Source organism: Pongo pygmaeus, chromosome 3, assembly GCF_028885625.2.
Source record: "Pongo pygmaeus isolate AG05252 chromosome 3, NHGRI_mPonPyg2-v2.0_pri, whole genome shotgun sequence".
NCBI classification, from domain to species: Eukaryota; Metazoa; Chordata; class Mammalia; order Primates; family Hominidae; genus Pongo; species Pongo pygmaeus.
Genome location: NC_072376.2, coordinates 95,123,529 through 95,136,761, shown reverse-complemented (window position 1 = coordinate 95,136,761; position 13,233 = coordinate 95,123,529). Strand labels below are relative to the sequence as shown.

Below are 13,233 nucleotides of genomic sequence, written 5' to 3'. Positions count from 1 at the left end.
GTTAAGGCAGAATTTTGAAGTATTAGGTGATCGATTCCGTTTTATTTTTTTTCCTTTCAGGATTCTAAAGGAAAACATTCTCTATTATCTGTTATAGGTCCTCAGAACGGTTGGAATGACCCTCCGGCTTTGAACAGAGTACCCAAAAAGAAGAAGGTACTAGAAAAAGATGTCCATCCAATGGCCTACAGATGTTATGTTAACCACGTAGCCACTTGGAACACACTATACTTCACTGATCCTTTTAAAGGCGAAGCTTACTGAGTGATGTATTTAAAGTGTATTTCAACATGCACCTTCTAATCCATGGAAGGAAGGAAAGGAAGTAGAAAACAGTATCATCAAAACCTTGTTCTGATGATGGTGATATAAATTAAAGCCCCTTTAGAAGGCAAGATATAAATTCCCAACAGGCCTCTTTCAAAAAGTAGGAAATTTCAGGCTTCAGGGTTGCTTTCTTTTTTTTTTTTTTTTTTTTGAGTTACTTTGGTCTTTGGGTTCTACTAGTAATCATGAATTTGGCAATTAAATTTTGGACTTTTTCTATCACGTATAGTATGAATGAAATAGCCTTGTGGCTGAGCACTATACAGATCTCAGCAACTGTTAAGAGCTGTTAGAGCACAAATTAAGATGCTGCTTTTTGCCCAAGCCATTTTTACTTTAAAAAAAATTTCTAGTGACCTCTTTCCCCAACTATACTAATGAGAGGCCATAATATAAAATTAGGAGGCATTAAATGAGGAAAGAAACCCAATATTTAGGTTAGTATTAATCAGAAACTGAATTTAGTACTTTTAGTGTGATAGAATTGCCAAATAATGTCTACTTAGGTATTACATTCTGATCATATTAAACACATGTGCACATACACGCACATGCATACTTGGCACCTCTGATTCCAGTATTGCTACATACAGTTCTCCAGACCTGATACCCTCTTTCAAAAATGCCATGGTGCTTATAATCCCAGCACTTTGGGAGACTGAGGTGGGCGGGTCACAAGGTCAGGAGTTCTAGACCAGCCTGGCCAGTATGGTCAAACGCCGTCTCTACTAAAAATACAAAAATTAGCTGGGCATGGTGGCACACGCCTGTAATCCCAGCTACTTGGGAGGCTGAGGCACGAGAATTGCTTGAACCCGGGAGGCGGAGTTTGCAGTGAGCTGAGATTGCGCTATTGCACTTCAGCCTGGGTGACAGAGCGGGACTCTGTCTCAAAAAAAAAAAAAAAGCCATGGTTTTAGCTCCGCTTTATTGGGGATAAGTATGGGAGGGTAAAGGGAGACAAAGAAGTCCAGGTTTGAGCTCCCTATCCCTCTTAGCCAAATCAGCTCTATTTTTATGTTTTACTTTGTTTACTTTTTTCTGCATAAAATTTCATTTGAAAAAAGTATTCTACTACTATTAAAAAATTTGTTGAGCCGTGGTATAACCTAACTCCCTTATTTTAAGCTGAAGAAATGTTGCTATCGTTTTTATTCTTACTCCTGGTGTCTTTTATTTCCATCTTTTAACAGATGCCTGAAAACTTCATGCCTCCTGTTCCCATCACATCACCAATCATGAACCCATTGGGTGACCCCCAGTCACAGATGCTGCAGCAACAGCCTTCAGCTCCAGTACCATTGTCAAGCCAGTCTTCATTCCCACAGCCACATCTTCCAGGTGGCCAGCACTTCCATGGCATACAGCAACCTCTTGGTCAAACAGGCATGCCACCATCTTTTTCAAAGCCCAATATTGAAGGTGCCCCAGGGGCTCCTATTGGAAATACCTTCCAGGTAACAGTAAATTTGTAGAAGTGGAATGGGAAGATGGCTGTGTTTCAGTATATTTTCTTTAATGTGCTAACTTTTATGATTGCATGATTATTATTAAACATCTAGACAACCTAAACAAAAATAGTAACTTTTTTTTAAGATTGATGATGTATGTATATTATTTTTCAATTACATGGCCACATACAAACTTCTCTAGAAGAAGGTTATACATTTGAGAGTGTTTGTTTACTATAACTTGGCTTAGTCAGTAGCCATAATTTAAAATCAGATAAATCATCTCTGCATGAGGTTGCTAAGCAAAAGCTGTTTCCAAAGATTTTTCTCTTTAAAATAGAAAATAAAAATGTAGTGAGTTATATATTTTTATGTGTATGTATAAAAGCTAATAATACAGCCTTATCTTCACATAGAGATAAACATTTTTTACTTGCTTTTCACACACAAACAGCCAGTTGGCAAAGTCCTGCATATTGAAAAATCTAACACATTTCTACATAACACACTTAGACATACAGAGTTAAGTATTTTGATCTATTCATGAGAAATAAAGAGCTTAGATCAAAGTTCAATATAAGAAGATGAAACAAACTCCTGCCCAAGTAAAAAAACTAGTTCTACTGTCTGTTTCTGTCTTTGATTCACTGAAATTTGTAGAGATTGTATCTCTTGTCAGAAGAGTATACTTTACTGTTAAGAGATAATATGCCTGAAGCCGGGCGCAGTGGCTCACGCCTGTTATCCCAATGCTTTGGGAAGCCAAGGCGGGCGGATCACCTGAGGTCAGGCGTTCGAGACCAGCCTGGCCAGCATGGTGAAACCCTGTCTCTACTAAAAATACAAAAATTAGCTGGGTGTGGTGGCATGCGCCTGTAGTCCCAGCTACTCGGGAGGCTGAGGCAGGAGAATTGCTTGAACTCCGCAGGCAGAGGTTGCAGTGAGCTGAGATTACTCCACTGCACTCCAGTCTGGACGACAGAGCGAGACTGTCTCAAAAAAAAAAAAAAAAAAAAAAGAGATAATATGCCTAAGGAATTTTTAAACATTAAGAGTTGCATTATAAAAACGTTTTGACAAAGATGAGAAGAAATGGTTCTTTCTGAAAAATTAAAAATTAATTATAGAGTTGTATTAAAAAAAAAAGATTACAAGCTTGTGTTATTTTGGGAAGCTACTCAGCCACTTATCTTTGTTTAGACCTGTGTTCTCGTGCTGTACTCACCTAGACCTGAACCTTAGTTACCATCAAAAGAGAAAGATACATAGTGTTCAGCCAGGCTATATACCCAGCTGCATGCCTACTTGGATGTCTTGGAGGCACTTCAGCCTCAGCATGTCCAAAACCTAATTCATACTCTTCCTCCCAGACTTAGTCATCTTTCCTTGTTTCCTGTTATCAGTGAGTGGTGCCATAATCTTTTCTGTGGAATCCAGGCAAAAACCTGGGGATCATCTTTATACACTTTTCCCTTTAACCTCTATTTTAAATCTCCCCAAGTCTTGTCTATATTACTCCAAAATATTTTTTGAATCCTTTCTTCTCTACATTTTTACTGTAGTCCATGCTACCTTCATCTCTAATCTTCATCAGTGCAGGAACCTCCTAACTGGTCTGCCGATATCTACTTTGATCCATCTCTAATTTGGCCTTTTTTCCTCTTTGCCTAAAACATTACAGCTTCCCATTGTTCTCAGGTTAAGGACCAAAATATTCAACGTTGTCTGGAAAGCCTCAGTTCATACTCCTTGTTCTCTCTGCTCCAGCTATACTGGCCTTTTAGCTCCCTTTTACCATGATCCTTCCTTTGTACATGTTATTCCTTTCGTCTGGAATGCTCTTTTTTCCTCACTTAACTGTTCAACTCCATTTTGTCCTTCCAGTAAAATTTCCTGAAGAGAGCCTTCCCTTCCCTTCAGTCAAATCTCAGTTATAGCATCTTTTGTTTCCACTAAGTGTTAACGTACTGCAGTTGCTATTTTACATACATTGATGATGTTTTTAAACTGTGCCTCTTCCATTAGCCTGTAAACTCCCTGAGAACTAAGATCATTTCTGTATTGGCTCACCAGTAGTACATAGCCAGTGCCTGGTACATAGTTGCCTAATATTTTTTGAATGAGTGAAAGAATGAACTAATAAAACTTAACTTAAACATTTCTTCTTTGTTCTTTCATCTGTATACTCAGCAGCATCAGGATGTCTTCTCTCTTAATCTTTGGCTTAATCTTGCAGTTTTGATCACAGCCCAGTTAACAACCTCTAAGAGTAAAACAAAGAATAGAAGAATGCCAGCATACATGTAAATGAGCCAGCAGGCAGAGCAAGCAGCCATTCTAACCAGCCGAGTGTGTTTTCCAGTGCCTTGTTTTTATTCTCTGCTGGCACATACTTATTTCCCATCAGTTACAAACAATATTGACCAACACATGTTACCTAAATTAATCAACTACTTTGTATCCAGTCCTGCATATGAAAATCCAAACTGTAGGAAGAGTGCCTACACTTTGTACTAGATATCTGGTTTTTATTTTTACTTATTGTAAGTGATTTCACACATTAAATTTTAATTTGATTTTGAATAGGTCTATGTACAAGGTTGTCGGTTTCTGTTTATCACATAGATTCAAGATTGTGTATATAAGGTAGCTTCTGGTCATTTCTGATCAGTTTTTGGTGTGTTTCTTCCAGCATGTGCAGTCTTTGCCAACAAAAAAAATTACCAAGAAACCTATTCCAGATGAGCACCTCATTCTAAAGACCACATTTGAGGATCTTATTCAGCGCTGCCTTTCTTCAGCAACAGACCCTGTATGTATTTTTTTTTTTTAATCTTATTTTGCTTAATTAGAAGAATCCTTGGCCAGGCGTGGTGGCTTATGCATGTAATCCCAGCACTTTGGGAGGCCGAGGTAGGTGGATCATTTCAAGCCAGAAGTTCAAGACCATCCTGCCCAACATAGCAAAACCCCATCTCTACTAAAAATACAAAAAATTAGCTGGGTGTGATGGAATACACCTGTAGTCCCAGCTACTCGAGAGGCTAAGGCAGGAGAATTGCTTGAACCCAGAAGGCAGAGGTTGCAATGAACTGAGATTGCGCCACTGCACTCCCGCCTGGGTAACAGAGAGAGACTCTATCTCAAAATAAATAAAATAAAATAAAATAAAATAATCCTTTATGGAGTTCTTCTATAATTATTGCTTGAAGTCCTACAAGGTATATTTCTAAAAAGTTTGTACAAAAGTAATAAAGCTAGCACTTACATAGTTTGCATTACATATAGAAATATATTTAATTGCTTTTTATATATAAATGTACTTAATCTTCATAATAACCTATGGCAGATAGATTTGTCATTTTTATTTTACAGACAAGAAAAGTAAGGCAAAGAGCAGTTAAGTAACACTTAAGGTCAGAGCCAGCATTCAAACCCAGACCGTCTGGCTCTAGAATTAGTGCTCTCAACCACCAAGCTATACTGCCTCTCATCAACAAAACTGTATTTGGCACATAAATGGAGCATAATGGTGCTATGCAAGAAACTCAGATTTGGGATTTCTTTCTGAGCTTATATTGAAATCGTTAAAAGTAGATAGATCATCTTCTAAAGCTTTGCAGAGATGTTAAAGATAGTTAAATGTTTTAGATATCGGAGGCATATTTACATTTAAAGCAACTGATTTTACTTGGTTTACTTAGGATACCCCTGTATTGCAACAACAAACATTCCACAAAGCCAGTCTTAAGTGAAATTTCATTTTCTGCTAGCACACATTGAATATTTTTAATCATTGGCTACTTGTCTGCATGAAAAAACAACTTCTGGGTCTTATTGTTCATCAGACATTGAGTATTAATATGTGCAGCCTTCTGCTGGTCAGTGGCTTTGTGGAAAGCCATTCTCTGTGCTGAAAGTATCAGGAAAGCAGTTAACATAAACCTCAGTGCCTGACATTCTGGGAGTGATGGGAAGACCAAGGTGGAAACAAGAGAGCAGCCGAAGCTGATAACCAGATACATGCTAGCCCTTATGCACACTTCTAAATAGACAGGCCATAGTCATTCAAAAATGGAAGCATCTGAATAAGAATGACAAAACGCCAATTCTTCAGGCATGAGTCAGTATAGAGAAGTTGGGAAGACACATAATACATGGCCCAACTCAATACATTTTTTGTTAATTTGCCCTTCTCTCGGTCATCATACTGTATTCCTCTTGGCTACCGAGGAGCTCTGGGTAGTAGAGAACCATAAAAGACAAAGTGTTCCTATAATTTCTGTAATTAGTTGGGGAAGAAGTTCTAATATCCTGCCTACCTGGCTGCCCTTGCCCCCTTGGGGTAGGGCTCCTGTTTGTAGCTAGATAAGGTTAACTTTTTTTTTTTTTTGAGACGGAGTTTCACTCTTGTTTCCCAGGCTGGAGTGCAATGGTGCGATCTCGGCTCACTGCAACCTCTGCCTCCCAGGTTCAGGAGATTCAGCCTCCCTAGTAGCTGGGATTACAGGCATGTGCCACCACGCCCGGCTAATTTTGTATTTTTAGAAGAGATGGGGTTTCTCCATGTTGGTCAGGCTGGTCTCGAACTCCCAACCTCAGGTGATCCGCCCGCCTCGGCCTCTCAAAGTGCTGGGATTACAGGCATGAGCCACCGCACCTGGCCAGGTTAACACTGAGCAAGGATTGTAAGGTTTCCTTTCTGCAAAAGTTCATTTTAATCAGTAGTTGGAATAGTTTTTATAGCATGGATGTATCTTATTTTCACTTTATGTCTAAACAGCACAAAGTAATTTTGCCACACAACTTGGTATGTAGCATCCTTGATGGCCTGTCTCTTCCTCTGTCTTCTCCAAGCACACTGGCATTCCTTCCTTGAACACACCAAGAGCACTTCAGCGTCAGGACTTTATACTTGCTGCTCCTTCTGCCTGGAACTCTTCCTCCACATATCTGCATTGTTTGTTTCCTCCCAAGTTCAAGGCCTCTGCTCAAATGTCCCATTAGCCATCAGGCCTTTCTTTATTACCCTCAACTCCCAACATGTTTAGCCCCCTTCCTCTATTAACTTTAATTCATAGCAGTTATCACCATCTGACATGCAATATATTGTTCATTTAGTATCTTTTCTCACCCAGTGAGATATGAGCTGCATGACATACAAGACTTTGTTCCTGTTACGGCACATAGTAAGCAGTCAATAAATATTGAACTAACATGAGGCTGTGGTATAATGTAGAACATTAAGTTAATCATGTAATTTTAAAACTGTTAGTTTTAGTTTTAGAATAGTTTCTTTGATTATACTTTACAGTACTATGGTAGAGAGAAAAACAAGCTTTTTAATTTAATAATGTATTTTACTACTTCCCTCAGTAATCTTAAGCTGCCAAAAGATAGTTTTCTTTCTTTCTTGGTGCTTTAAAGGCTTAGAAAAAGGCAGGATTAAACAAATATAACTAAGTGTTTAAGCAGTATTTTCGAAGGGTTAAAACAAGGTTCCACAGTTCACCTATATGTTTGCCTTCTACCACCCATAATCGACAGTAACTATACTTAGACCTTCTTTTCTGTGATACACTGACCCATTGCTGCCTCCTGATGCTTGTGGATATAGTGCAAGCAAACATGCATATATACCTTATCAAGTGAGTTTGCAGTTCATATGAAATCCAATCAGTACTCTTTCGTGCACTGGAAGGAAGTCTCATCCTTTCCTCATCCCAGTCCCCTCCACCCTCCACCCTTGATAGATGATTGATCTCTGCTGTTCTCATAATCTGTTCAAGTTTCTTTTTTTTTTTTTTCAAGATGGAGTCTTGCACTGTCGCCTGGGCTGGAGTGCGGTGGCGTGATCTCGGCTCACTGCAACCTCTGCCTCCTGGGTTCAAGCAATTCTCCTGCCTCAGCCTTCCAAGTAGCTGGGATTACAGGCGCCCGCCACTACGCCCAGCAAGTTTTTTGTATTTTTAGTAGAGACAGGGTTTCACCATGTTGGCCAGGCTGGTCTCAAACACCTGACCTCATGATTTGCCTGCCTTGGTCTCCCAAAGTGCTGGGATTACAGGTGTGAGCCACTGCGCCCGGCCATAGTCTGTTCAAGTTTCTTAGTTGTAGTTGCCTCCATTTCTTTATAAAATAAAGCCATTCAACATTTTAAGTATAAGGTTTAGTGCAATGAGATAGGGCAAGTTCTTAGGTTAAAAGTTAATGTTCAAATATAACATCTGTTTTTTCTTTCCTGCAGCAAACCAAGAGGAAGCTAGATGATGCCAGCAAACGTTTGGAGTTTCTGTATGATAAACTTAGGGAACAGACAGTAAGTTTTGGAGGAAAAGGATATATGATAATCATTTATTCCTAGTTGGTAGTAAAACAGTTGTCTTATCAGCACTCCCATTTAGTATGCATGGGGGCAAAATTGTCATGACAGTTAGAGAATGGGCATGGCTGTGTCTGAATCATAAATTCCACTCACTGGGGTTAAGGGGATATGGCTGTGTGTGTGTGTGTGTGTGTGTGTGTGTGTGGTGAGAGAGACATTTTAACCCTCTCACAACAAGAGTATAAATACAAACTGGCCTGTGTTGACCATAAGGTAACTGACCTTCTGCTGTTCCTTTTATATGGCCCAGTTACAAGAAATCAAAGAGTATGCAGATACTCTGTTTTCCAGGGACTAAATCTATAATCTTTCTCATAGTCTGAGACTCTTGATCCTTTTCTTTTAGGTTAGCCATTATACAAAAGCAAAGCCAAATGTAGCCACAAGATGAACAGGGTAATGTGCTGTAACTATGAAGATAGCCAGGAGTAAGAAGTCAGTTCACTATGTTTGTTCTCTTGTCCCCACCTCACCATTCTTTTCTAAAATTGTCTTGTTTTATTAATGAAAGCACTAGGAAAGGAGAGGAAAAAAAGAAGTGGGACTTTCTTTTTATTTTTTCCATTTCAGCATTCCTCTACCCCATTCCCCACACTCAGTTCCATCAGATGAAAATAACCATTTCTCTCATGAGAACCAAACTAAAGAAAGTTGATATAACAGTGGAAGTAGTATGGTCCTTGGACTCATCCAAAATAAAGTCTTCTCGGTGGGCACAGTGGGATATGCCTGTAATCCCAACTACTCAGGAGGCTGATGTGGGAGGATCACTGGAGCCCAGGAGTTTGAGACCAGCCTGGGCAACATAGCAAGACCCCATTTCCAAAAAAAGAGATACAATTAGCGTATACATCTAGATGAGTATATATTAAAACTTTTTTTAAAAATGAGATCAAAATAGGCCAGGCATGGTGGCTCACGCCTGTAATCCCAGCACTTTGGGAGGCTGAGGTGGGCAGATCACCTGAGGTCAGGAGTTTGAGACCAGCCTGGCCAACATGGCGAAACCCTGTCTCTACTAAAAATACAAAAATTAGTTGGGCATGGTGGCACACGGCTGTAGTCCCAGCTACTCAGGAGGCTGAGGCAGGAGAATCGCTTGGACCCTGGAGGCGGAGGTTGCAGTGAGTCGAGATCGCACCACTGTACTCCAGCCTGGGTGACAGAGTGAGACTCCATCTCAAAAAAAAAAAAAAAATCCAAATAAAGTCTTCTGTAAAGTATGGACACCTATGCCAAGTAATGACATAGTAAAAAACTACAGGTTTTATAGTTTTAAGAGATGATAGGATTATAAAAAGCAGGTAAGAATTAGTAAATTTGGGCCCTTCTTTTGAGATATTATGATTAAGAATCTTTAATCTCCTTTTTGTGCATAGGAGAATTTTTTAAAGGTCTGAGGCTCTCTTAAGTGGAGAGAGAAATTAGCATTTCAGTTTGGAGAGGAAATCGGGCTGCTTTTCTGTAAGAAAATACCTGGCTTATACATGTATAATTCATAAATAACTTATTTATGTAAATCATTTTGTTGTGGTTCTACTTGATAACTGTTGCTTGGTTCAAGAAACTTTCTAGAAATGCTAAATAGTTTATATATTTTTATAACGTTTGTTTCAAATTCCACTTAAATATCTGGGTTTAATGTTTGTGGAGGATCTCATGGGAAATTCTCCCTCAATTTAATTCTTTCTCTTGGTTCTACTTTTGTTTCAGCTTTCACCAACAATCACCAGTGGTTTACACAACATTGCAAGGAGCATTGAAACTCGAAACTACTCAGAAGGATTGACCATGCATACCCACATAGTTAGCACCAGCAACTTCAGTGAGACCTCTGCTTTCATGCCAGTTCTCAAAGTTGTTCTCACCCAGGCCAATAAGCTGGGTGTCTAAAAGGGCAGCTTCTCTTCCACTCAATATTGCCATTTTTCCAAAGAAACATGTTAAAAAAAAAAATTATAAGACATGGACTAGTCCTCATTAGCATGTTTGCATAGCAACCAGTCAAGAGCATTTACACTATTTCTGCCCATATACTCACCTTAGAACTGCTCAGAACCCTGGTGCTTTATTTTTCTTTTAATCTTTTGTTGCCAGTGATGATTTTCCTATTCTGCAAATAGTGTATTTCCTGGATTACACATAGTATGGTTTCCTGAAGTATTCTGATAAATGTGTTTTTTAAAATCTCAATATACTTTTTAGAAAAGGAGCATCTGGTTATGCATAAAGCAGAGCTAAAACTAAATTTCTTTCATGTCCTCCCTACTTCCTCAATGTCAATCAGATTAAAGTGTGTAATCCTATTTTATGTGTGTATAGTCTTTTTTGAAACAGCTGCTTAAAATTTAGTTTATTTTTTGTGTCTTAGGATTCCTGAGTAAATAACTACATCTACAAACTGCTGCATGGGTTTTAGCAGATATTATTAAAAATGAGATCACTGGCTTTAACTATATAGGAAAAGACTGGACATTTTTATTCTATAGAATGCATTGAGCTTTTTTCTATTTGTAAATGTTTCAATATTCTGTTTGAGTTTTAAGACTAAATTGTGTCCATTTTATAGCTAGAAATTTTTTCACCTATTTTGTTTAAATTACCTATAGCTGTGCCAGGCATGGTGGCTCACGCTTGTAATCCCAGCACTTTTGAGAGGCTGAAGCAGGCGGATCACCTGAGGTCGGGAGTTCGAGACCAGACAGGCCAACATGGAGAAACCCTGTCTCTACTAAAAGTACAAAATTAGCCGGGCGTGGTGGCGCATGCCTATAATCCCAGCTACTTGGGTGGCTGAGGCAGGAGAATCGCTTGAACTTGGGAGGCGGAGGTTGCGGTGAGCCGAGATCACGCCATTGCTCTCCAGTCTGGGCAACAAGAGCAAAACTCTTTCTCAAAAAAAAAAAAAAAAAAAAAAAAAAAATACCTATAGCTTTGAGGTTTAAGGTCAGAAAGAAAGCTTTAATTTCAGTCAGCCTCTAAATCAAAGCCACACATTTTGCACCCAGTTTTTCTGTCAAGTGACTTTATTATCATCTGTCTTAAGAACAGTGTGGTAAGGCCGGGCGCGGTGGCTCATGCCTGTAATCCCAGCACTTTCAGAGGCCAAGGCAGGTGGATGACCTGAGGTCAGGACTTCGAGACCAGCCTGACCAACATGGAGGAACCCCGTCTCTACTAAAAATACAAAATTAGCCAGCCAGATGTGGTGGCGCATGCCTGTAATCCCAGCTACTCGGGAGGCTGAGGCAGGAGAATCGCTTGAACCTGGGAGGTGGAGGTTGCAGTGAACCGAGATCGCACCATTGCACTCCAGCCTGGGCAACAGCCTCCATCTCAAAATAAATAAATAACAGTGTGGTAAACAAAAAAATAATGGTCCCTGTAGAATCTGGAGAAGAGTTAGATAATAATTTTCATAGTTTATGCAATATTCCTTAAGAGGGTTAAAAAGCTAGAAAATAAACACTGTGGAGTAAGTTATGTCAATTTTCTTCAGCCTGAGTGAAATAGTTTGCAAGAACCTCTTGATTCTATTTGCCAAGATTCCCTACTCAACAAATAAATGCTGCATTTTAAAAAATTACCCAGACTGGGTGCAGTGGCTCACACCTGTAATCCCAGCACTTTGGGAGAAGAGGCAGGAGGATCACTTGAGCCCAGGAGTTCAAGACTAGCTTGGGCTACATAGTGAGACCGTGTCTCTACTAAAAATAAAAAAAATTAGCCCGATGTGGTGGCACATGCCTGTGGTCCCAGCTACTTGGGAGGCTGAGGCAGGAGGATCCCTTGAGCCCCAGAGGTCAAGGCTGCAGTGAGCTGTGATTGTGCCACTTCACTCCAGCCTGGGTGACAGACACCCTGTCTCAAAAAAGAAAAAAAAAAAATACCTTGATAGCATGTACATATGTTGGAGTCTCAGGAATGGACTATCTAGACTTACAAATTGATATATTGTCACCTAGCTCATTGGTTTCCTATGCGCTTGATAGTGTGAGTCACACGCCTGTAATCCCAGTACTTTGGGAGGCCAAGGCGGGTGGATCTCGAGGTCAGGAGTTCAAGACCAGCCTGGCCAAGATGATGAAACCCCATCTCTACTAAAAATACAAAAAAATTAGCCAGGAGTGGTGGCAGGTGCTTGTAATCCCAGCTACTCGGGAGGCTGAGGCAGAAAATTGCTTGAACCCAGGAGGCGGAGATTGCAGTGAGCCAAGGTCGTGCCACTGCACTCCAGCCTGGGCAACGGAGCGAGACTCCGTCTCAAAAATAAATAAATAAAAATAAAAAGATAGTGTGAGTCAGTTCCACTACTCATTGAAGTGACAACGTGACCCTCTGGATTTAACCCTGAACAGTAGTATCAGCCCAAGACTCCATCTGCAGAGTGGACTGGCTTCAAGTATTTTTTTTTAATTAATCACCCTTATGGTTAGAATTTGTTTTGCAGTTGCGTGTTTATCTTGACATGACAATGGCATATTTGGCGTCATTCTACCAAAAAAACCTATTTTCCAAAAGATGAGAAACAAGAATAGGTGGCAGTAGAGCCCTGGCCAGCCCAAAGATTTATTTAAGAATATGAGTGTATAGGCTGGGTGCGGTGGCTCACGCCTGTAATCCTAGCACCTTGGGAGGCCAAGGCAGGCAGATCACGAGGTCAGGAGATCGAGACCATCCTGGCTAACATGGTGAAACCCGGCCTCTACTAAAAATACAAAAAATTAGCCAGGCGTGGTGGCAGGTGCCTGTAGTCCCAGCTAATCTGGAGGCTGAGGCAGGAGAATGGTATGAACCTAGGCGGCGGAGCTTGCAGTGAGCAGAGATTGCGCCACTGCACTGCAGTCTGGGCGACAGTGCGAGACTCCATTTCAAAAAAAAAAATGAGTATGAGTGTATAAAACTACTTGCCACTGGTAGCAGAGCACCTGCTCTCTCCCTTTTCATTACATTGTGATATTTTTTCCCCACTTGCAGCCATTTCTCTATGTGGTTTATAATCTTGGAAGAGTTTCATATAAATGAATGGAGGTGAGATGAGCCAAACTCAAATTGTTTTTGTCTCTGAAG

General features: G+C 40.1%; 1 protein-coding gene across 50 annotated transcripts in view; it reads left to right on the top strand.

Annotated features, from left to right (window-relative positions):
- Window positions 1-10,469, top strand: part of SEC31A (SEC31 homolog A, COPII coat complex component) — a 75,699-nt gene extending 65,230 nt beyond the window's left edge. For all 50 annotated transcript variants that reach the window (XM_054486287.2, XM_054486252.2, XM_063663808.1 and 47 more), the window contains 5 exons: window positions 98-156; window positions 1,521-1,784; window positions 4,471-4,590; window positions 8,026-8,097; window positions 9,877-10,469. In XM_054486287.2, coding sequence (XP_054342262.1) covers window positions 98-156; window positions 1,521-1,784; window positions 4,471-4,590; window positions 8,026-8,097; window positions 9,877-10,056 — 695 coding nt within the window. In that variant the 3' untranslated portion in view covers window positions 10,057-10,469. The remainder of the gene's footprint in view (window positions 1-97; window positions 157-1,520; window positions 1,785-4,470; window positions 4,591-8,025; window positions 8,098-9,876) is intronic.
- Window positions 10,470-13,233: the final 2,764 nt, after the last annotated feature.